Source organism: Lytechinus variegatus, chromosome 1 (genome assembly GCF_018143015.1).
Source record: "Lytechinus variegatus isolate NC3 chromosome 1, Lvar_3.0, whole genome shotgun sequence".
In the NCBI taxonomy this organism is placed as follows: domain Eukaryota; kingdom Metazoa; phylum Echinodermata; class Echinoidea; order Temnopleuroida; family Toxopneustidae; genus Lytechinus; species Lytechinus variegatus.
The window spans coordinates 87,226,361-87,249,965 of record NC_054740.1 but is presented as its reverse complement, the minus strand read 5'-3'; the positions used below and the strand labels follow the sequence as shown (position 1 = coordinate 87,249,965).

General features: G+C 36.9%; 1 protein-coding gene across 3 annotated transcripts in view; it reads right to left on the bottom strand.

The window, feature by feature from the left end:
- LOC121426648 (exocyst complex component 3-like) overlaps nucleotides 1–23,194 on the bottom strand; it is a 42,644-nt gene extending 19,450 nt beyond the window's left edge. Inside the window, exons 1-8 of one of the 3 annotated variants that reach the window (XM_041623021.1) lie at nucleotides 22,993–23,194; nucleotides 13,983–14,152; nucleotides 13,534–13,624; nucleotides 3,750–3,856; nucleotides 3,509–3,590; nucleotides 2,799–2,837; nucleotides 2,099–2,208; nucleotides 971–1,084 (exon numbers count right to left, since the gene is read on the bottom strand). In XM_041623021.1, the coding sequence (XP_041478955.1) occupies nucleotides 971–1,084; nucleotides 2,099–2,208; nucleotides 2,799–2,837; nucleotides 3,509–3,590; nucleotides 3,750–3,856; nucleotides 13,534–13,624; nucleotides 13,983–14,152; nucleotides 22,993–23,070 (791 nt within the window). In that variant the 5' untranslated portion in view covers nucleotides 23,071–23,194. Of the gene's footprint in view, nucleotides 1–970; nucleotides 1,085–2,098; nucleotides 2,209–2,798; nucleotides 2,838–3,508; nucleotides 3,591–3,749; nucleotides 3,857–7,925; nucleotides 8,028–13,533; nucleotides 13,625–13,982; nucleotides 14,153–22,781; nucleotides 22,936–22,992 lie in introns of those variants that run through there. The other 2 variants (XM_041623027.1, XM_041623035.1) reach the window with 2 other exon arrangements.
- Nucleotides 23,195–23,605: the final 411 nt, after the last annotated feature.

Here is a 23,605-nt window from a genome sequence, read left to right as displayed (position 1 = left end):
GAGTATTTGACATCACATGCCAAACATGCTTATCAGGGAAGAAATGAAATAAATTTAATTCTTTTGATTAGACACATGTTCTGACTTAAAGATAGTTCATGTGTTGTAAATATTTCAACCCCGGTTACCGTTTGTACATGTGTTAAGAATATTAATTACATCCCAGTCAGGTGGATGCCATATTTATACAAGTGTTGGAAACATCAATCTTTAATTAATTCAATTGTGCAGATGCACAGGAAGTTCCTTTTTGTTGACTGGGATGTTACAGGAATATTTCACTTAATATGCTTCATGCGATCATCTGTTCCAGACATTTTTAGGAGCGCTTTCCTAGTTACGATAGGGTATATTAGGGGGTTGATTTCAGTTTATCAGGGAGAACCACCTTCAGCTAAGATAGACCGTAGATCTCCCTTTAGGCATTTAAAGTTATGAGGGAGTCCAAGTCGGTGACAAGACTATGAGCCCAGCTGCCGCCCGGTTCTCCATCGACAGGATACACTATTCATGACAATATTCGGGGCTCAATCTCGTCCATAATCGTCGAAGTCCGATCTGTGAACATCGCCATCTGCGGAGGCCAAGGGACCGTCTACCAAGGGCCAATGGAGGATCTGCGGAGGCCAGGGACTGACTGCTAGAGGCCGAGTGGGGCGTGTCACACCCAGACTTCTTTATTTTGCCTGAGTTAAGTTCTATTTATTTGTGATCATTTCAATATCCATATATGTTCATTTACAAATCAAAGAAAAGATTGAAGAAAAGACCTACACATTAAACAAATAACTTCATACAACTTCTTTATTTATCTATTTGGTGTCTCAAGTAGCAGTAAATAAATTTTTTAAAAAGTCACTTCACGTGACAATGCTGCTAATATCATTTTACAAAATTCTTGAAATTACCAGCTGATACAGTGGGTGTCAGATTTCAAATGAAAGCATTCACTAGACAGTCTTCAACTTACTTGATATTAACTACCTTCTGAAGTTCATCAATGCATCTCTTTCGCCAGTTCTTAGGCCTTCCTGGTGCCTTAAAACCGGCCATTTTCTCTCTATCTGACATCTTTTTATCAATCCTGTTCAATATCATAGAGAATAATCATATAAAGATTTATACCAAGAGTGAGAGAGATTGAAATGCTCCAAGTTTTGCAAAGATTAAATATGGTTATGAATAATAATATGAAAATAGAACATTAACTGTTAGAGATGAATAAAATTAATTCATATTTTAACTGCAACTTCAGCCATTCTGTCAATTACATTCCTCCAATTTCGAGCCCTCACATATTCTCTTATCAGATCATGTAGATTTCTTCATTACAGTAATGTACATTATGGATTTACATGTATACTCAAGAAATTTTCAGAATTATCAGAAATTACAGTAACATGCATTAACATGCATTTTATGGGGCCAGCTTTTAGTAATGCATCTTAAGACCACTGTATATAACTCCCTAACAAAATTTACACACATGAATGGGTTCAGATAAAGGCAAAGATGCCAAGTTGAAAGACCAGCAATGCATGACAGTTAAAGAAGATAACCATGACTGGACATGAAATAGCTAGGTCATGTATGAACATCCATATAGGACGGGCTCTGACAGCTATTTTGGAGGTGATCAAGAGCACCTAATAATGCTAATGTCTCAAACATAATAGCCCAAATTCACAAAGGTGGTTTTGAAAACCCACGGTTGAGTCCATGGTTTACGCAGATTTTCTGTATAAATTACGCTTATTTTACCACGTATATTAAATGGTGTCCAATGCTGATGCGCGCTATTGTCGCAGTGCGCCAAATTGACGCCTGTTGCCATGGTTATCCACGCTATTTTATTCATAAGTCTACCGTTTTGAATAATGAGTCCACTCTTCAAACAGTGGACTCATGAATGAAATAGCATATCTTACCATGGTGTGCATCAGCACTGGACATTTTTTATACATGCGCCCGATACGCACTAAATTAAGTGTAATTTATACAGGAAATCTGTATAAACCATGGAATCAACTGTGGGTTTTCAAAACCACCTTTGTGAAATCGGGACAAAGTGTTGGTATGAATGTACAAGGTCACTCACCTCTCTTCTCTTTCTATGATACGTAGGCATGTGACTACCAGCTGTGGCTGTCTACTGGCAATGAGTAAAACACGCTGCAGGACCAATCTAATCTGCTTAAACAACATATCCTATGGGAAGAGAAAGAAAGAATTGTTATCAAGGTATTACAATTACATAAAATCTGTTGTTTTAATTTACTTATTAGCCAAAGTCACTTTAGATCACCACAATTCCTATTTATCATATCTTCAAATTTCACGTATTATCACGACTAAAATTGTACTTGTGATATTTGACTATGTATTGTTACTTTTATTGTATTTTGTTGCATTTTTTTTTACAGAAAATGAATAAAATCTCAAATCTGGGGCCCATTGCAGAAAGAGTTGCAATCAATTGTATCTCAAAAAGTTCTGCGTAACTTGATTTTCAACCAATCAACAGTACGCATTTGGGACTTGCGATTGATTTTTTTTAATTGCATTTAAACGCAACTCTTTCTGCAACGGCCCCTGTAAAGATTACATCAAACAATGTAATAACAATCATAGTATTTAAAAAATGCATTGGCACATATCAATGGTTCACCATGAATCTTTTACTTAACTTTATCACGTTTGAGAAGAAAACAATGGCAAGCATTAATTTAACATTCAAGTAATATCAAAACATATCTTTTACAGTTTATAATGAATTTGATAAATTCTCTTGAACTTACTGATAGCTTCTCCACTTCTGAGAAATACCTTTGCAGTAACTGTAATTAAACAAAGAAAATAAAATTAGGAAATATCAGAAAAGAACAATTTTTCTAAAATCATGTTGAGGAAAGAAATAGGATATATCAAATGTTCACATCTATAAAAAGAATCAATCAACAATTACAATGCATTTTGTATTAAGAGAAATGAAACTTTAAATGTACTTCATCAATGGGACATGAGTTGGGAAATATTCAGCATGATAACATTGCCTGCATTAACAAAGGTGGTTTATAATATGTGGCTTGAATCCATGGTAGACGTAGATTTCATGTATTAATCACACTCGATTTTGGGAGGATATGTTCAATAATGAACAGTTACTATTGTCGCAGGGCATTGAATTTAAGCTTGCTGCTATGATTTGAACTATGGTTTGAGCATTAGTGACCCAAACATTTTGAACTAATATGTTTACACTTTATTTCAATCAAATAATATAAGAGTGGACTCAACTCACTGACACAAGCATGAATTTAACATCCTGTAGAGAAATTGTTTCCATGCTAACTTTAAGAGAAATACATGAAATATGCATAAATCATGATTTCAAACCACTGATTCAAAAACAGCTCTTTTTAATCAAGGTCAATGAATTTTACCAGTTGACCTCTTTAAAAAATACCTGAAACAGATTTATGTGTATAATATCTGGATATAAACTTACATGGTTATCAGTCGGATTGTCTGATGGTTGCTTGTGTAATTCATATAGAAGGTCATCACGTGAACTCTCTAGCTCCATCAATCTAAAAAAAAAATGTAAGTATATTGCAGTTTTAGAAAATGGAACTTATCTGATGATCTTCTTCTCTCTTCATCAATCTTCACTTCCAAATTCATTACACATATCAACATTCTAATTGTAAACAGCAACAAGCAGAAGTTGTCAGATAGAAAGATCTTACCCCTTATGAGCATGCAACAGCCTTTCTTCTTGAATGTACATCTCTGTTTTCTTGACATTTTCTGGGACAGTGAAAATGTGCTTTAAATTCTCAACAGCAGCTGCAAGCTAATAAAAAGTAAAATCACAATGAAAGATTGTCAGTTAGTTATCATATAGGAAAGATGTTAATAGCAGTTCATTAACAATAAGGAGTGCAGTATACCACATACAGTACCAGTCAGCAATCGCTGAGTACACGCAAATATGTGGCAAGCCATTTCTGGCCGTCGCAGCGTATTGACAATCGAATGTCACACCAGAACGCACTGTCATGTTTTCCTGTATTCTCAATTGCGGGGTGCGTGCATTGTTAACTGAGTGACACGTGTAAAAGTGACAAGTGACAAATCAAAACAATGTCACAGAAAATGGAAAATATATGTTGATTTCATGGATATGAAGATGGAAACTTTTTGCGAAGTTTTTTTTTCTGATAAGTTCAAACTGTTGCCAAAATACAAAGTTTACTTATTTCACGGTTAGTGGAATGGTGTTCATGTGTTGAATCTGCTCTGATAATTACAATAGAATTTAACAAGCTACTTGATTGTAAAAGATGTCAAAATAGAGTTCTAAACAGTACATCATGTGCTACATGCAAGCCCTACATGTATATCACTTGAAAAAGGGCGGTACACTTGGTGCCAGGACAATTATATTGTATTTGGCCGGATCTATTCAAGAAGGCATAAACTCATTTGTGGATGTTATTATGTACACAGATCTTAAGGAAGGGCGATGGACAAAGAAGGAATATCTACCATACCACTAGAATGCACACAAACAAATCTCATACCAGATGTCTGCATTTTTTTGAAGAACACAAAGAAACTCCTCATACTCGAATTATCAGTCCCTTTTGAAATGAATATATCCAATGCACACGAGTTCAAATCAAACAAGTACGCCCCCCTAGTCACAGATATAGAAACCAATGGATATTCAGTGGTATTCCTTCCTTTGGAAATCGGCTCTAGAGGTCACATCTCGCCGGACAATGCAACAAGGCTAAAGCAGCTGCTGAAGGATTCTGGGAGTCCCATCCATCTCAAACAATTCTCAGAGAATACATGTACATCAAAATTGGCCATTGTGTCATCTTTTTGTCATTTACTACAAAAAATCTGAATATGTGGTAAACCAAACTCCCTATCCGTGTTTCAAGTGCATAGAAGGACTCCATTTTCCTTTTCTCTGCTAACCTTGGTGCATTTCCTGGTATTTGGTATTTACATTTGTTTTTTATACATGGTCTGCTATGGCAGCGACTGTCAAGGCTTCATGCCTTGGTGCTATAAGGAACGGCGCCATACATAACGCTTTTTTAAGAACATCAGCGGCTCTTTGGTTGGCTTTTGACCGGTCTTGGCTTGCGTCACGCTTGGTGCGGTCCCTCAGAGGCACGTACATATGTGATATGTTGATTATTGTATTGTATTCTAAGATTTTTTTTTCTTCTGTATTGAATGTCATTGCCCTGAATTTTCTCATTGTCTTGGGCATGTAGTCTATTCTTTTAATATGCAGATTTACAAATAAAGTGATATATAAAAACACATACTTTAGATATTTTTATTGATCAAAGGGAGATTAATTGTGTTAATAACTAACATATCTTTGTTTGAAAATTTATATAACATCTTTAATTGATTGTTCTACTTCTCTCATTATCTCCTTGCACAAAAAGCAACCATGATCGCCAGCCAGGCCCCATGACCTGCTGTCAGTTCCAAAGAAGGGACTATGATGTACAACACCAAAACATCAATTGAAACCTCATAGCATTGGGCTTACAGAGATTGGAAGGAGATGAGGGAAAGTAGAAGAAATGGGACCAATGCCAGCACCTCGGACTTCGGCATCAACTCCAGATCAACCAACATTACCAGTACTGCCAGATACAACTGCTCCTCGTCAACCTCCACCACTCCTATCAGCACCTCGAGAACCATCAAGCATCAAGAAAAAACACCCCCATCAGCTTGAGAAGCAGCAGCAACTGTTCCTCGATCACCACCACCAGCCCCACAACCACTACCACCACCTCGACAACAACCATCACCACACAGAGGGCCACCACTCCGACCAGCTCCTCGAGAACCAGCAACATTTCCTTGATCAGTACCCCAACCACAAATATCACCACCCAGAGGGCCACCACCCCTACCAGCTCCTTGATCACCGACACCACCACCCAGACAACCGCCACCTCAAGGACCACTACCACCTTGAGGACTGCCACTACCAGCTCCACGACGGTCGCCATCACCAGCACCACGACGGTCGCCATCACCAGCACCTCGTCAACCGCCACCACCAGCATCTCGACAGCCGCCACCACCAGCATCTCAACGGCCGCCACCACCACCTTAAAAGGAAGCACCGTACCCCCTGCAGTCCTTTCTGGCATTGCTGAAGACCCAGTTGTGGGTTTTTTGTGGGACAAGATTGTGGAGTTAAAGGAGAATGACAGAAGGAAAACCTTACAGATCAACAGCTTGGAGATGGAATTGAATCAATTGAAGAGTCTGCACAGCCAGAGTAATGTCAGATCAAACCAGGTCCGTAGTAAGGAAGAAATCACAAAGCGGCTGGAGTTTGTCACAGTTGACGGCAAGAGAACTATGCAAGTGACAAAGCAGGTGATGGACTCTATGCTTCCATTTGCCCCTTGCCACAGGGACGTATCAAGGAGACTTGTGAATCTACTATTCATGAGAGAACGGATCAAGAGAAATGTGATGGGCATAAGGAATCCTCCTATGGACCCAGAGGGGATGGGGGCCATTCAGCATGCAACATTTTCTGTGTGCCCAACAGGTGGAGAATGCGAGGAACAAGTCTGGAAGAGGCGCATGAAAGGGATTGATGCACAAAACCGGAACCTTAAAAGACGTACAATGTGACACAGAGTGTGACTTTCATTGGATAGAAAAACTCAAATCGCAATATACAATTTACATTCCATCCGTACCTGAACCTTTGCTTGCAAATTTTCTATCAATTTGATGCGCATGTACAAGAATCATGACTAACTGAAAATTCCACCCCCCCCCCCTTCCACCACAGAGAAAATGTGTGCTATCCCATAAAATCAAAATTCTTTAAGGAAATGATCAAGACAGACCATTATTAGGTCATAGTTGACCCATTTTATATCTATGAATTGCACTGTACCTACAAGTTTTCATCTAAAATGTTGTTCTTGATAGAAAAAAGATAATCTGCTTGGTAATAGCATATGAGATGATACAATATATTTCATAAAGTTTGCTGATTATTATGTGTGAATACTTATGTTTTGTAATGCCATTTTGTGTATAAACTAAGGCAATTTTTCATGTAATCATGTCAATTACAAGACTGTTGTAAGTTTGTCTTAAAATTCTTGAAGTACGATATAAATAGTCCCATACAATTCAAATTCTAAACTATGAGGAAATAATTAAGACAGCACTTTTTAGGTCATAATTAATCCATCTATAGATATAAATTTACCCTACAATTTTCATGCAAAATTTTTTTCTTGATAAAAAATATACAATCTTCTTAGAAATAGTTCATACAAGATGACACAATACGTTTTATAAAGTTTGCTGATCAATACTTTGTGTGAATACTTAGCTTTGTACATGTACTGCCACTTCGTGTTGCTCAGGTGATTATAACCGCCATCTGCCAACTTTCAAACTGCGGTACATTGTCTTGTGTAGCAATATTAATAAAGTGAAATATACACTGCATATTCCAATACAATTGAATTATTTCAGGAAATGATAGACACATTATATAACAATTTAATCATTTTAGATTTGTGAATTACAGTACAACTTATGAAAAATATATATTATTTGCTTGGATATTGTCCATGCGAGATGAAACAATAATTTTGATTGAGTTTGCAGATTATTACTTTGTGGGAATACTTTGTTTTGTAATACATTTGTATGTAACTCAGGTGATTACATCTGTCATATGCCAGTTCTTAAAGCCAGTTGTATGCCAATTGCACTTTGTGTCATGTAACTTTCTGTAACTAAATTATGAGATTTTTCACTTGAAGAATTGAAGAATCTATTATTTCCTTTTTTTAGCTGAAATATACTGATAAAATATCAAATACATGTAGACTCACCACCATTGTGGGGAGGGAAACTCCTCCAAAATTAATAAAAACTGAAGGTCATTTCTTCCTTGTTCCTCAGAACACAACCTCTCTCAAAGAGTAACGAAATGAAAGTGATTCTACTGTGTGTGCACAACAATTTGAACTCTACACTCAATAGACCTCAGGCGGGTCTTGGAATGCTAAGTGTTTATTTCACCTGTTAATGCAACCTGGAACCTACAACAAAAGGACCTGCAAGAGCTGAATATTTTATAGCCCTTCCTATTTAAAGTAATCAAATACAGAGAATTTATTAACAACTCATTCAGTAATACTGCCATCACAAGGGTAAAAGTAGTAATTTATCATTACATGTACCTTGTACATTTTTATTTCCTTCTCTATTTAAACAAAACTTCCAGGATTACACCATTTATCAATTTTTCCTGTTGAAAATTTTCTATGTAAAATAATTTTTTTTAGAGTTTGGCTTTTGTGCTAAAATAAAAATGAATTGCTTGTGACAACACCGTCTCCCACGTTTACAATAAGCAGCTAACAATGGGAATAATTGACCGCAGTTACAGAAGGATGTTTTATTGTGTCATGGCTTAAGTGAATAATACACTCTATGAATACCCCCCCCCCTCCAAACCGACATATATGTCCCTTGGTCAGCGATTGGATGATGGTGATGGTAATGATGATGATGGCGAGGATGAAGATGATGGTGACAATAAGATAATGACTTTTTTAAATATAAGACATGAAAAGAAACAAAGTTTTCTTTGGCAGAATCAGGGGTGGGTCCAAGGGGGGGGGGGGGGTCAGCAAGCCAGCCCCTATTTTGGGGCAACCTAAAAAAAAAGTTCAGTGGCGGATCCAGGGGGGCACATCTGACCCGTGTGCCCAGCCCCCTCCCCTTTGAGAGCCATAATCAAAATTTTTAATGTACAATAAATATGCCATTCTTACACAAGTGTGCCCTCCCCCCCTTGAAAGTCACAGGAAATATTTTTAATGGGAAGGTGTTGTTGATACAACCCAAGGACCTTTTTTATGTCAAATTTTCCTCGGCAAAATGTGCCCCCCCCTGGGTAATCTTGGATCCACCCATGAGAATATATATCTATATATATAGAAGAGCAGATGGTATGGAGTCTTGCGCCAAACATGATTCCACTTATGAAAAGCAAAAACACTAGCTTCCCCTATCCGCGGTCGCTACGCTCCCTCTCTTTTTTTCAGACGACCCCCTCCAAAAAAAAAATCCTGCGTACACGCCTGAGTCCACTTTGAGAGTAATTTTTAATGTTATTTAGAACAAGGAGTTATAACCAATTCCCTCCCCTCCCCACAGTCCCCATTCCACCTTTACAGACAGTCAATAGTGATTTTTGCCCGGGGACCGGCACTTCCATTGACGAGTGGATACCAGAAGCGAATATGACCTCGCTCAAGTCGGACTCTAAACGCATAATGTGCCAAAAACTACAACCTTTACAAAGCATTTTAGTCATGTTTATACCTAAATTTGACAGTAGCCTTTCTAGCAAAATATATACCCTTTTTCGTAATTCTAGTGTTTTTGACACCCTTATTACGTTACATGCATAACGTGCCCAATCTTGAAAAAAAAATATTTTTACGTGTTTCTTTGGTTGCGCCTGGTATCCACTCGTCAATGAAAGACTGAAAGTGCCCCCCCCTCGGGGAGTGTTTTTCGGCAATTATTTCAAAATTTAGTGATCAACTCTCAAGTTCAAAATTGAGCATTAAATTCGAAGGAAATATGCGGGGTTGGGGTGTGAACTGTGAAGGAATGATCATAGGTTAATCGGTATCTATAATTGAAAGATGGAGATGTCTCTTATTATATTATAATGTGTATAAAGTGTGTGGGTCAGAACATTGTGCTAAGGAAAGTAAGTAGTTTAGAAAATAGCAGACCTCAGAGAGAACGGTGCATGCTAGCTCAGGATAGACTTAGACCAGCATGGAAAATGTATGTCCATGGCAGGGGTCACATTATGATGTCAGCAACTGTACGATGAATAAGGGGGCAAATTTCTCCATGAATATGGAGGCGTACAATCACCTGATTTATTGGCCGTTCGTTCTCAGTATAGGGGATCGAACCTTGCACAAACTGAAGAGAGTTGCAGCTCCATCATTTATATCCAGCGTCTGGATGACAATTCATAGGTGGAAAGGCCGTAAATGGATCCACTTTAAGTCTTGGCTTTGAGTTTGTTTTGATGAGAAATACTCAGGAAAATCATTTACCACTTATTTTTTTAACTGAATTTAATTTATTCCGATGCTGTCATTAGTCTCCTAAGGGCCACCTCACAGCATACGATTGGCCTGCGACCCAATTTTGGAATGAAACGAAGTAGAGTTTGTTGCTAACATTGAGACATGGAATATCTTATTGTGTAATGTTCTGAATCATCAAACGAATCCCTACAAGTATGTTCAAATCTGTGACTACAGGTACGCTATTACCCTTATTAGAATAAAAGCGGATTGAATACATGTATCTAGTCGTAATGACCTAAGTTATAGCAATCGTACGACTGGCTACGATTAAAACTAATTTGGATTTTACTCAAAATAAAGGCTTTTAATCATTCAAAATTGTTATATTATTATTCTTACAGTTAATTTGATCCTCAAATAACAAGATACTTTTCAATCACATTTACAGAAAATGGACCTGTGCGCTATATAAAGTAACCACCATTATCATAACCATCACTTAAGTAATCAGCAAAGCATGAACATTATCATCCTTATCATCACACTATCATTATTGTCACACCATCCTTCAGCATCACTATCATTGTTCATAGGATTATCATCACCATCATCACCGTCATCTCCATCATTATTATCATCATCAAATTATTGAAGTGTAACACGCTATTGACACGAGAACTAAATGACACACAAGGAGAAATATTGGCGCCTGTGAGAGTGTACACGTGTGTGTTACACTCATCCGGGTTGGATGGCTCGCCGTGTGTTGGCGTGTACTCAGAGATTGCTGACTGGTACTGTACATTAATGTAATATAATTTACCATCTAGTGCAAACATGAATGAACAGTTTTCTACATTTTTATAAATTAACTTTAAGAGCACACATACTTTTGCAGCACAAGTTGATATTAGATTGTAAAAGGATTTTAAAAAATATGAAAAGGGATGTTATTTTTTCCAACAAAAGCAGTTTCATGATTCAAAGAAATGTCTCTTTCTTTCTGTGTAAAAGTATTGAATCTCAGATATTTTAAATCTAATGATTTAACATTCATTTCTTTTTTATTTTATCCCAGCAAATCAATCAATCTGACTGTTATTTCATTTTTTTGTGTGTGTTGTATACCATGGATGCCTCCGATTATTAGTATTTTAGGGGTGGGTGGGTTAAGTACAAGACATTTCACATTTTCTAACCGAGTAGTAATCCCAAGCATCTGGCAGCAAAAAGCAAGCATTATGGACGCCTCCACAGCAGGTAATACTTATGAATTCTTACAATGCTGAAAAAGTGAAAGCTTATCTTAACTCCATAAATACTGTGGAAAGTTGAGTTTTAGCCAAAGTATTTCCTTCTATAGATAAAGATATTTGAAGCTCGATTTGGCGTCCTCTTAGTTAAAGAAATTTTAGGGATTGGCTATGCAAAGTTTGTTTTCAATAGGACGTGTCATCTGGGTTGCGAGGTTGTTGGATTCCTTGTTTTGTTAAACATGACTAAGAATCGCATCCATCTGGTTTTTATGAATGAAAACAAATCAGTTTTATGAATGAAAACAAATCCTTTTTTTTATTAGTCACAGCTGGACTTTTGTCTCGTGTTCATGACTGAAGACTAATCAGTGAGCGATACTCCTGTAAAAGATAAATTAGTTCCACTTAGCAACAGCGTAGGCACTTTTATTTTGTTAACCAATTAATGGTCGGAAGATATGCAAATTAGCTAAAAGGTACATTGTAAATAGGTATCTAGAAAGACTGTTGAAGGTGAAAGATTGAAAGTCTTAATGATGCAAGGCGTAGTGATACGGTTAGGTTGGTGATGTGAGCAGAATACCTGTAGCATCGGGCAGGTTATCGGGATTCATTCCTTCTTGAGCTTGCATCAGCGTAGCATCACATTTTTGTGGGTGAAAGTTTGTTGCCGGTGATTCCCAACACTTTAGATCTTCCGAAGTGTGGTACGTACATTTAATTTGAAATGTTATTTGTACTGGTAGTGAATGTTAGTCATATTAGAGTATCAGGATGGAATTATTTTGTGACAAGACTCACTGATTTCCAAACAAGTATTATTAAGTAACACAGATTTGTATATGTGGGACATGTACACAAACATGTTAGATTTGGAAAGGCCTGTGGTATGAATTGTTTAGTTAAAAATTATGAAAGAGCTATTGAGCATATTGTGATTAATGAGTTATGGCTCTTGAGACATGAGGATTGATATAATTTTAGGACAATTGTTATAGTAATTTCAATTATGGATAAATAACTGGAATGGTTAGTTGTCTTATTTTCAGTCTCTAATGTTAACTGGTGGATTTTATCAAGTTGAAACTGATAGAAGTCTTTATCTTGATACAGAGAAAATTATTTTAATGGAATGCTAGCATGAAAAAAGTAATATAAGTATGTAAGACGAGTTAGTAATTTTGGATTTGTTCTTTGTTTAACAGCAGTACAAGTAATTTCTACACTGGAACTGAATCCAGCCAGTGTGGAGTGTTGGTTTACGATCACGGACGAGTGGGTGTTGATCCTGGGTAAGCTGTTGCATTATATTTGGGCGTGGTCTAAGACCTACATTCTAATTATGTGCATGGTGTACAATATTATGTTTGTACTGTATTGATTTAAATTGAAATCAGAATTGAGATAAATATAGAGTACATTTCAAAAACTTTAAATGAATTCTTGTGCGGAAACCGATTTGACTTATGGATGCTGTCCTTTTGATTGAGGTATTTTGAGATGCCATTGAAGAGTGTAGTTAGTGAGGCTTTACAATTTGAGGGGATTTGTATGTCATTTTTGATTGAGAGGATAATGACGATGGTCTCTTTGTCTGCCATTCTTCAGGTTTGGTTAGTGTTACAAACATTCGAGGATAAGGATGGTTAGGCAGGCTAGCTGCAAGGAATTAAGCATCCATAACTTGAATTATAATTTGACGCATTTAATATAATTTTGAATTCAGAAATGCATTCCTATTTTTGTAATGCTGTTTTTATAGCATTATCTATAATATACACTTCAACAGTATGCTCATTTTGTAGGATATTTGCTAAAGGATAGACACTTAACTTTTATAGTGTAATTGGCATCATCTGGTGTCTTCGTCATATGTTTAATAATTGGGAATAAGACGAATCATGTATTAATGCCATTATTTGATTGTATACTTACGATGGCCTTGCTTTATATCTTGCAGGGTTTTTTTTTCTTTTATTTTTGTCTTGTGATGGACAAATAAAGACAAGTGAACATGAATCTGTTGTGCCCCTTGTACTTCTTGGAAGTGACCTATTCCGACCTACGACAATACATTTCATTGATGTTGAAGTCCAATGAGTGGGTAAATTCTTTACCTGACTGTGCTGGCTTGCTACTTCCTTGACCTCGCCTAATGTTGATGTCAACTCGGCACACTCTCTATACTTCGCATCAACTTCATGGACCCTGTGTATGTACACATGTATATGGTAACAAAACAAAAATACATCTGGCAATATAGAATGCAGATACACTTGCCAATATATCGTAACAAAACAAAATACATACAATAAGATAGAAGATACACTTGCCAGAAGAATCATTGAACCCCCTGTGGTACATTGAGTACGGTATGTATTTTCATAATTGTATATAAGATGTTGTAATCATTGATATAAAAAAGCTGGATAGAGCTACAACACACTCTTTTGATACCAAAAGAAGGACTTCAAAAGGTCAAGTGTGCAACAAAGTTCCACACTGTTTTCTGGCACCATACAACTAGCTCTATCCAGGCTTTTTATATCGATGGTTTTAATCTTACCATGTCCTGATCTCCTTGACACCATTGAGGGCGCTACTCAGCTGCGTCAATCCTGTCCTAACCCCATCAAGCTGAGATTGCATTGCAGTCTTTAGACGGGCTTCTACCGATGCCTTCTTCCTCGCTTCCCTTCTCTTGAACTGCTCCACCCTCTCCAATTGATCTGGCCTCTATAAACAGACAGAATTACTGTACATGTATGTAAAAGTGGATATTTTCGCGGTGTGGAAATTTCGGGTATTTCGCGGCAAGATTGGCGAGCGCGAATTATGAGCATCTATTTTAATGCAAATTTTGAACCGCAGTTCAATTGTGTGTATCGTTTTGGCAAAGATCTCTATCTCTATTTTCAATTAAGAAAAAAATAATTTAAAGAATCAAATTTACATGAGAGCCAAGTTATATGATGAATAGCTATAATGAAAACTGAAAGTGTAAGAAAATCAAGCATTTGTCCCATAGAAAAAGAGAAAACAAGCCAAACATTGCCACCCTTAAGGCCACCGCACACCTTACGACCCGACTGGTCGGCGACTGGCTTGTGACTGAGTGAGGGGAGAGGAAACGCAAGGCAGTCATAAGCCTCAACACCGCACACCTTGCGATCCGATCTGCGACTCACTCATGCACTTTTTGCTTTTTGGCATAGCATCCGAGAAATTGCGCTTAATACTGCGTATGCGCGTTGTTTATCATAATACGCGTTATGCAACTCTGCTGTCTGATTGGCTGGAGGTTGGATTGAGCTTGCGATCCAGTCATAAGGATTCGACATGTCAAATCGTTACGATTTTCCTTGCGACTTGTCTCTGACCGGTCTGCGACTCTGAAGCTGACAAGCGCTGTAACGTCACCTCTCCCCTCACCCAGTCGCAAGCCAGTCGGCGACCGGTCGGGTCGTAAGGTGTGCGGTGGCCTTTATTTTGCCACACATGGAGATGTAACTGAGAACAAGGTTATATCATAACCTTGTTCATTGAATGAGTGATGTGCAGCTGAATTTTGAAACTTTTCCCATTTCCTAAGTTGAGAATCTGGCAAGTTCTAAAAATAAAAGCTAAAAACAGGGTTGGCATATTTCCCGCTTCGGAGGCTTATTTCCCGGACGCTGGGAAATAAGCGGTATTTACCGGTATTTACCGCTTTTTCCGGTATTTACCACTTTTCACCGGGAAATACTGGGAAATATAATTTTCCAATCACTTTCTTATAGGGATTGTCATATTTTGAACATAAAAACAAAGGTGGTGATTGGTGAATATGGTTGCTCTGGTGTGTACCATTGTGTGAGTGTGTTTATGTTTGTGTTTGGGTGTTATCTATGTCTGTTATTATGAAATGCTGGAAAAAATACAATAAAATATTAAAAAAGATCCCAAATATATATCTAATTGCATTGACACCTACAAGCGACAATGCTCTGTTGTTGTTCCGTATTCCTATTCTGTCGTCTTCTTCTTCTTCCACAAAATCCCATTTGTAAACACATGGATTTTGTTAGCTCTGCCCCGGCTCCGTCCCTCATCCAATTCATCGAAACTTGGTAGACATGTTGTCCAGTATCCCTAGTTGTGCCTCTCGTCTTCCATTTTCCAAAATCGCTCATGCATGACCATCCAGGCACCATTTTGTAAAATGGCGCCTGGTCCATTTGCATACCATTTAATCTTGTCTTAACTCCCGTATCCTGCAGGCTACAGACTTCTAACAAATTGCACTACATGTAGATTGTTTAAGAGTTGCTCTTTCATATAAAAAGTCTTTTTGCCCTAAATTCAAATCCAAGACAGTTCAAAATGTTCATATTTATTGAAATGAAATTTAGGAAAATCGTAAAATGGCAATAACTTTGTTTTTATTAATTTACGTCTAACTAATGGTATCATCCTTCACAATTCAATGAATTTTTATGCATCAGTGACTATGAAATTTACAAATAGCGCCTTCTATTGCAAAGTCAACAAATAGTAAAAGGACAATAACTTTGTTATTATTCATTTCGGTCTTATATTTTCAGGGCTGGCTCATGATATCATTCTTCATCATCTATATTCTTTTTACGCATCAGTGAACATTCCATTTAGAAATAGCGCCCTCTATTGCAAACTAAAGAAATATGAAAATGGTCATAAGTTCCTTGTTTTCATTCATTTCGGTCTAATATTTTCAGGGTTTGCTAATGGTAACATCCTTCATGATTCACAGGTTTGTTACGCATCAGTGACCATTACCCCTAGAAATAGCGCCCTCTATTAAAAAGTCTCAAAATGTAAAATTTTCTTAACTTCCTTGTTTTAATCTATTTTGGTCTCATATTTTTGCAGGGTTTGCCAATTGTATCATTCCACATAATCCACCTTTGTTTTATGCATCAGTGACAATTCCTTTAACAAATAGTGCCCTCTAATATTTTGAAAATGTATATCATCTATTATAATAGTTTTCTATTTCCTTCTGGTTCTTGCCCTCTATTAAATCACAGGCGTCAATGCATGCACATCGTTCTGAAACATTGCAGTTCTATTTTAGATATGATGTCCTTCATTAAAGTTATATAAAAGAATTCCAACATTAAGAATGGCATAATATGAGATAGTAAATTAAGAGGCTTTTATAGGAGGAAATTATAATTTGTTTAACAAATTTTCGGCATTACTCCTATTTGTTTAAGATCAGTATGCTCGATCTGTAATGAAAATCATAAGATCAGTATGCTCGATCTGTATGAAAATCATAAATCATAAGTCAGAAAAAATTGGAACCAGTGGGATTTGAACCTGCCACCTACTGCTTTCCGGGCAGCGACTCAACCACCAGGCTATTCTGGTTCACGGCTAAGCCACGATGAACTGGAATTCAAATACCCTCGATCCTCTTCTTTCTGACACATTACTATTCAAATGCCGTCCACCGTGGACAATAGATAGTAAATTAAGAGGCTTTTATAGGAGGAAATTATAATTTGTTTAACAAATTTTCGGCATTACTCCTATTTGTTAAAGATCAGTATGCTCGATCTGTAATGAAAATCATAAGATCAGTTAGACCAAAAGCTTCGGTCTCTGTTTTGTTGGTTGTTCAGCTGAACTTCGTTGGCTTCACTCACCAAATACAGAGACCGAAGTTCTAGCGCGATCTGTACAGGAACGCAGGACAACAAGAATTTCAAAATGTGTTTGTTGTCCCAAGAATGATATCAAAAAATTTCTTAATATCTAATTTGTCATGTGAAACCACTTAAAACTTACGTAAAATTCATTTAAACTGCAAAAAACAGCAATTTCATAGCACCAACATGGGTCGAAAAAGTCATAGACATCGCGGGTCCCTGTTAATGCACTGTCCTTACTATCGATAGTTTAAACGATCACGATGTGCTCGCTAAATGCGCGCGCCCGTCGGCGTCTGCTAGCCGTCCTCTGCTGTGACTCTCAAATAGCCCCGCATGTGCGATTTTTAGTCAGATCGTCCCATATGCTGTTTTTCATGTTAGTACATAGATGCGTGCGCGTTTTTTGCGGACGCAGATCATGTACCCATCTCCGTCGTCTGCTACGGCTCTCTATATCAGTCCCAACTTGTGAAATGTGTTTTCTGGTGTATTTTCATTTGGTCTACATGCAGTTTGCCCACTTGTTATTTGGTCTAATGCCAAATGGGCTAAACCCATTTGGTCAACTAAATTGCCATTTGGTCTACACTTGGTCTAATTCTCATTTAGTGAAATGTCCAGTTGGTCTAATTTCAGCATAACCTACATAATTATATATTTTTTTACTTTGTCAAATACTGGTACATAAAATTGGCTTTATATCATGCAGTTCCACATTGTAAATATGTATATTCATTTGGTTCACATGCAATTTGCCCACTTCTCATTTAGTCTAATGCCGAATGGGCTAAACCCATTTGGTCTACACTTGGTCTAATTCTCATTTTGTGAAATGTCCAGTTGGTCTAATTTCAGCACAACCTAGGCTACTTAATTATATTTTTTAACTTATATACATATATTTTAGTCTTTATACATATACCAAATGGGCTTGACCCATTTGGTTTAAAAAAAATTCTAATTGCCATTTGGTCTACACTTTGTCTAATTTACATTTGGTCTACACTACACTTGATCTAATTTTGAGTCCAGTCCAGGGTCTAATTTCAACATGACCTACATCATTATGATTTTATACTTTGTGAAATATATATTTTTTTCTTTATATAATTTCATTTCACCTTATAGTTTTAGCATTGGTTTCCAAATAAATAATACTTGAACAGTGGCATAATCATGATAATGGAGCCAAAAGTTTTGAAAGGTGTATTGGGTAAATTTATAAAGTTGCTAGCAGAAGCAAACAACAAAAAAATGTTGAAGCGGGGGGGGGGGGGGGGGGGCGGTGTTAATTAATTTCCTTTTATTTTCCAATGCCAGATCAATCTTTGTTTTTGCTTGCTAAATTTTTTAAAAATTATATGTTCTGTTCTATCTACAATTTTTACTAATGATCCTTTTTTTACTTATTTTTTTTCAGACACATTCGCACCCGAACCGACTCTACAAGGGAAGAGAAGGAATTATTGAACCCCTTGAGAATATACAGGTCAAGGGCTGTAATAGTATACAGGGGCACTTCCTGGGAGTTTAATTTCATTTTAATTATGTGTTTTCAGGATTTTTTTTTTAGGATATCTAACATTGCAGTGAAAATTATTGCCCCTGCTGATAGTTTTTCAGCTGTGCATGCCCCTCCTTAATTTCAGTGAATAAGGTGTGGCACTGCCCTCTATGATTCATTTTGAATTTTAATGGGCTCCAAAATGCAGTCATTTATAAATGATAGCATAATCTTATTTTGATAAAGCATTTTACTTAACGGGGGGGGGGGGGGGGTGAATTTGACTACTAAACCAGCCCCCCCATGTCAAGGATTAAATTTTTGGAAAAAAAGCATATATAAAATAGATATAGTTATTGCATATCAGAATATTATTTTTTCTTGATGTTTTCTCAATAACTCTAAGCTGTTATTGATGAATTCTTTCTTGAAACAAAAATAAGCAATTTATCCAAACATGTCAGTTTCATTTTGTAGACATATGCATTGAATTTACCAATTCAGAATATAAGGTATGCAATCTTTCATAAATGTTGATTTTTATCACTGGTGGATCTGGGGGAGGGCACATCTAGCTCAACCCCCCCCCTTTGAGAGCTACAGTCAAGATGTAATGAAAATACGCAATTTTCATCAAAGAATCCCCCCCCCCCGTAAGGCCCTTTTTTGCTTGACAAATTTTCATCCTGAAAATGTGCCCCCCCCCCCAGGATAAATCCTGGATCCACCACCCCTGGTTTTGATTAAGTTTACATGTATTTTCATTTTGAAAAAAAAAAATCCTAGAGATTTATAAACAGCATGATTTACACTGAGCATTTCATACACTTTGTGCAGAAGAAATATTATCTTGAGAAATTTGGTTATTAAATTATGGAAGATATCTTTTGGAAATGAAATTACTTTATTGCAGTTATGTCTTACATTGTATTGTCATTTTACTTGATAGAAATTCATTATTTTTTATAACCATGACAGTGTTATAAATTCATATTTGCTAAATTGTAATAATCATTTTGATGTTCCTTCATCTTCATGAAAGTATGAATTCTAGTCATCTGCTTCAGTCTGCCCAATGAAATGGTTACAAAGGGCCTAAGCATCCCTTGTCATTTTTCAATAATTAGTTAAGTCAGTAGTCAAGTAAGGGGTCAGACAGTTTGGCTGTATTATATTTGTTTGTCTTACTAGTGTCAATTTACTAAACTTTTTCTGCTTGTGATTGAACCACCAAATTGCCAGATAGTACCATTTTGTTGGGCAGACATTAATATTGACTAGAGGACTTACTTTCCAAACCAACCTAAAGATAATATGATACTTCATGTATTACAGGGGTATATTGCCTCCATTCCATTGTTGGGATGTATGCTATGGGCTGGGTAATATTATCTTACTTGTCCTGGAATAATCATTCTCTATAACAAGTTCACAGACAAACGGAGATTCCACTTCAGCAACTCTCAGTTGAACATCAACATTCCTGGCATTGGTGGGGGAAGCCAAAAATTTTAGGGGGGAACCGCCAAAATCTTTTGACCCCCCCCCCCGAAAAAAAAAAAGATAGTGACCAAATAATATCTTGGGGGGGACACAGGAAACAAAAATTGAAAATTGACAAGCCAAAAAAAATTAAAAAATAAGTTTATCAACAAAAAATTGAGGGGGATGGAATCGTCCCCTCCCCACCTCAAATTTAGGGGGATACTCCCCCCCCCCCACTTCCGCCGCCTATGATTCCTGGTGCTTGGAGATCTGCGAAAGGCATGCTATAACATCCACTTAAGTTCCATTTCCTTTCATGTTTTTTCCTCTTCTTAGTGAGCATCTCCAAGTGTTCATATTTTTTTCAGTGTCCTTTTTTAGATTTATCAAACTCAGTTTTATTACCTGATAAAATTCTATCCTAAGAATTGAACACTTTGATCAAATTTGGAAGTTCAACTTAATGTAACTGACAATATATAACTGAAAATAGAAAATAAAAGGCAAAATAATAATTATGAGAAAAATAATAAAGAAAAACAGTTACTCAAATCAAATTCACTCAAAACCATACACTAATGTACTCTCCTCAAAAATCAGTTCTCACTTTTAGGTATTGATCATTCATTCAGTCAATAAAATAATAAAAACAGAGACAGGAGGTCCTCCTCAAAATAAACACAAACACAGAGTCTCACATACACACTACACATTAAGAGTAAAATCAGTTTGTATCTTTCGTGGGATTTGTTTTTATGTAAATATGGATTCTTCTTGTTAGTAGGGCCTTAGGTCACTCTGACTTGAACTTAATTAAACTTCCAATCTCAAGAAGGCAAGATATCTCAGTAGATAGTCATTGTCAAGATGTTTAGGAGTTCAATCTGGAGGTGAGGTTATTCATGATGGCATCTGATATTCTGGCAGAAAGAATGAGAAATAAAAAAGTGCATAAATACAATTATTTATTTTTTCAATGCAAATTAAATAAACGAGTCATTCAAGATAGTGTGTATTTTTTAGAGGGGGGGGGGTGATGGCATATTTTAGTCCAAATTATTTTTATCTTCATTTTTTTTCCACTTGTATTACCATTTATTTAAAAATTGCAATAAACATATTAATATATAAATGAGTTTTAATCTAGTTGGCAAAAGAAAAACCAGTGGCGGCGGCAGTGCAAAGAAAATGCCAGTAAAAGACAGTAAAGCACTGTGTCTGAGTGACTGACACCACGGCACTGACAGTGAGGTGAATGTTCATTTTCCAGTGCATGCACATTATTGCCCCATCATATTCACTCGTTTTCAGAAAATATTTAGTTATTCCTCATATGACCATGATTATCTCCTTCATGTCATTACTCTGGTGTTTATTCATGATTTTAAATTCAGGAAATCATTTAGCAAACAAAGAAAACAAAGCATTTCTTGACTGTGATTCCGTGTGATTCAAGTTCTATTTCATTTCTGTGTATCACACGTACGCACGTACGTGACGTAATCTTGATCTCTAATCTGCTAATTGTTATGTTAATTAATCATCCCGTGCGCGCGATTAAAATGGCTCGAAATTCGACCAAATTCAAGGGCAGCTCAGCTTGTAAACCTCACTGAGAAGGGCTTCCACAGCCTTTGCGATTCCCCGCGCTGCAATTTAACTGCAAGACACAGAAAGGAAATCAACTCAAGTTTCACAATCAACGGAAAATCCAGAACACTTCGAGACCCATTTTGCAAGAAATACAACTAAATAAGGTAAGAATTGAGAGCAACTCACGACACTTTTGACTTACCGACACTTTCATGGTTATTTTTGGAAGATTTCATGGAATTTGGGGCACGAAAATGACTTCGGTAGCTCGCGAAAGTCCTATGCATTACGATGACATATTTTTCATCGCACGGGTGGACAATCACAAAGAGAAAATATCATATTCATCCGCGCTGACAGGGGCTTAATTTTGACGATATCGCATCGCTATGCGATTTCACTCATTGACAAGGGGACGAAACTTACGTACAAATTTTGAGCACTTCCGCGACAGCGCCATCTAGTGACTACGGCCGTGCCTAGTACAGGGTCAGGGGACTCAATGGCCATATGTTTATGTACTTAAGATCGGATAAAACGGGGGAGTGAATTTGCGCGACAGCCGAGGTAAGTCACTGTTTTTGTTCCTTTTAACTTCATTTTTCTCCGTTTTTTGGCAATTGATGCCAAGAGGGAATATAAATTTGCACTATGGTCACTATAATTTTCGAAATTTTTCTTCATTAAAGACAAAAATTGAAAAGCCCCGACGGGGGGATTTTGCATTGCAAGTCCCCTAATGGTGGCTGCACGATAGCGAGCCGTCTGTGTACGAGGAGAAATAAAAAAAAAATGTTAAAAAAACTCCTCGAAACAGACGGCTGCCAGCTGTCTAAAGATCAGTATGCTCGATCTGTATGAAAATCATAAATCATAAGTCAGAAAAAATTGGAACCAGTGGGATTTGAACCTGCCATCTACTGCTTTCCGGGCAGTGACTCAACGAAAATTAGACTAGTCTAGTAAAATAATGCTCAAAAAGCTCTGCCTCCGCCCAGGCTTGGAATTGATTTTGATAAAAAAAAGAGCCCTGGAAAATCCCTGTTAATTGCCATACATGGAGAAATCATCGTAATATGTTATATACTAAAATGGATAATCCTACTTTTCAGACCAACGCCTCAACTGCTACCCTTGTTTACAACCTGGCACAACCAATGCGAAATATCCAGCGACTCAGCTCGTGTGCATTCAGCACTATGCTATCACGAAAATGTGTCCGAAGATTATGCGACCAGTGGACACAAGAATCGCGTGCGCCGGTAATAACTCTGTGCCGATTATACCTGAAACAATTACAAAGTTTCGTGTCTCACCTTTAACATGTTTTCAACACGTTTAGAAGCCGATTCAATGGCATCTATTTCAGCCTTTCCAAAGTCCTCACCAAGCATGATGAATGTGGATAAAATTGATAAAAACTGAGAAGAATGGCCGCCAGAAATAACCTTTTTATTAGGGTAAATTGACTCGACAAAAAAGTTAAAATAGTACACACCCCGATATGGTATCACAAAAACAACCGAGATCGAGAAAAAAATGGGGAATAGGGGTAAACAAATTAGTACATTCAGCATTTTTGTATTTTCGCTGACATGTTGATTTTCTTTTAGTTCGTGCAGCTGAAAGAATGTATTGTCAAAAGGAAAAAAAAGAGCTTAATTTCCACGCTTTTCATGTACAATTAACATACCTATGATATAATAGTAGTCATCAAGTTACCTGATGACTGGGGTAGATTGATCATATTTTGGGGGCGAGAAATTGGACAAATACAACACTCAGTTGCTTCAATATATATATATATAATGTGTGAAGCTATACATGTACAACAGCTTTGGCAACTCTTTTATTTAAATATTGTAAAGAAATGGATGAAGAGAACAATGGTAGACGTAGCTTAAATCAAGGTTCCCCAGAGCTATCTAC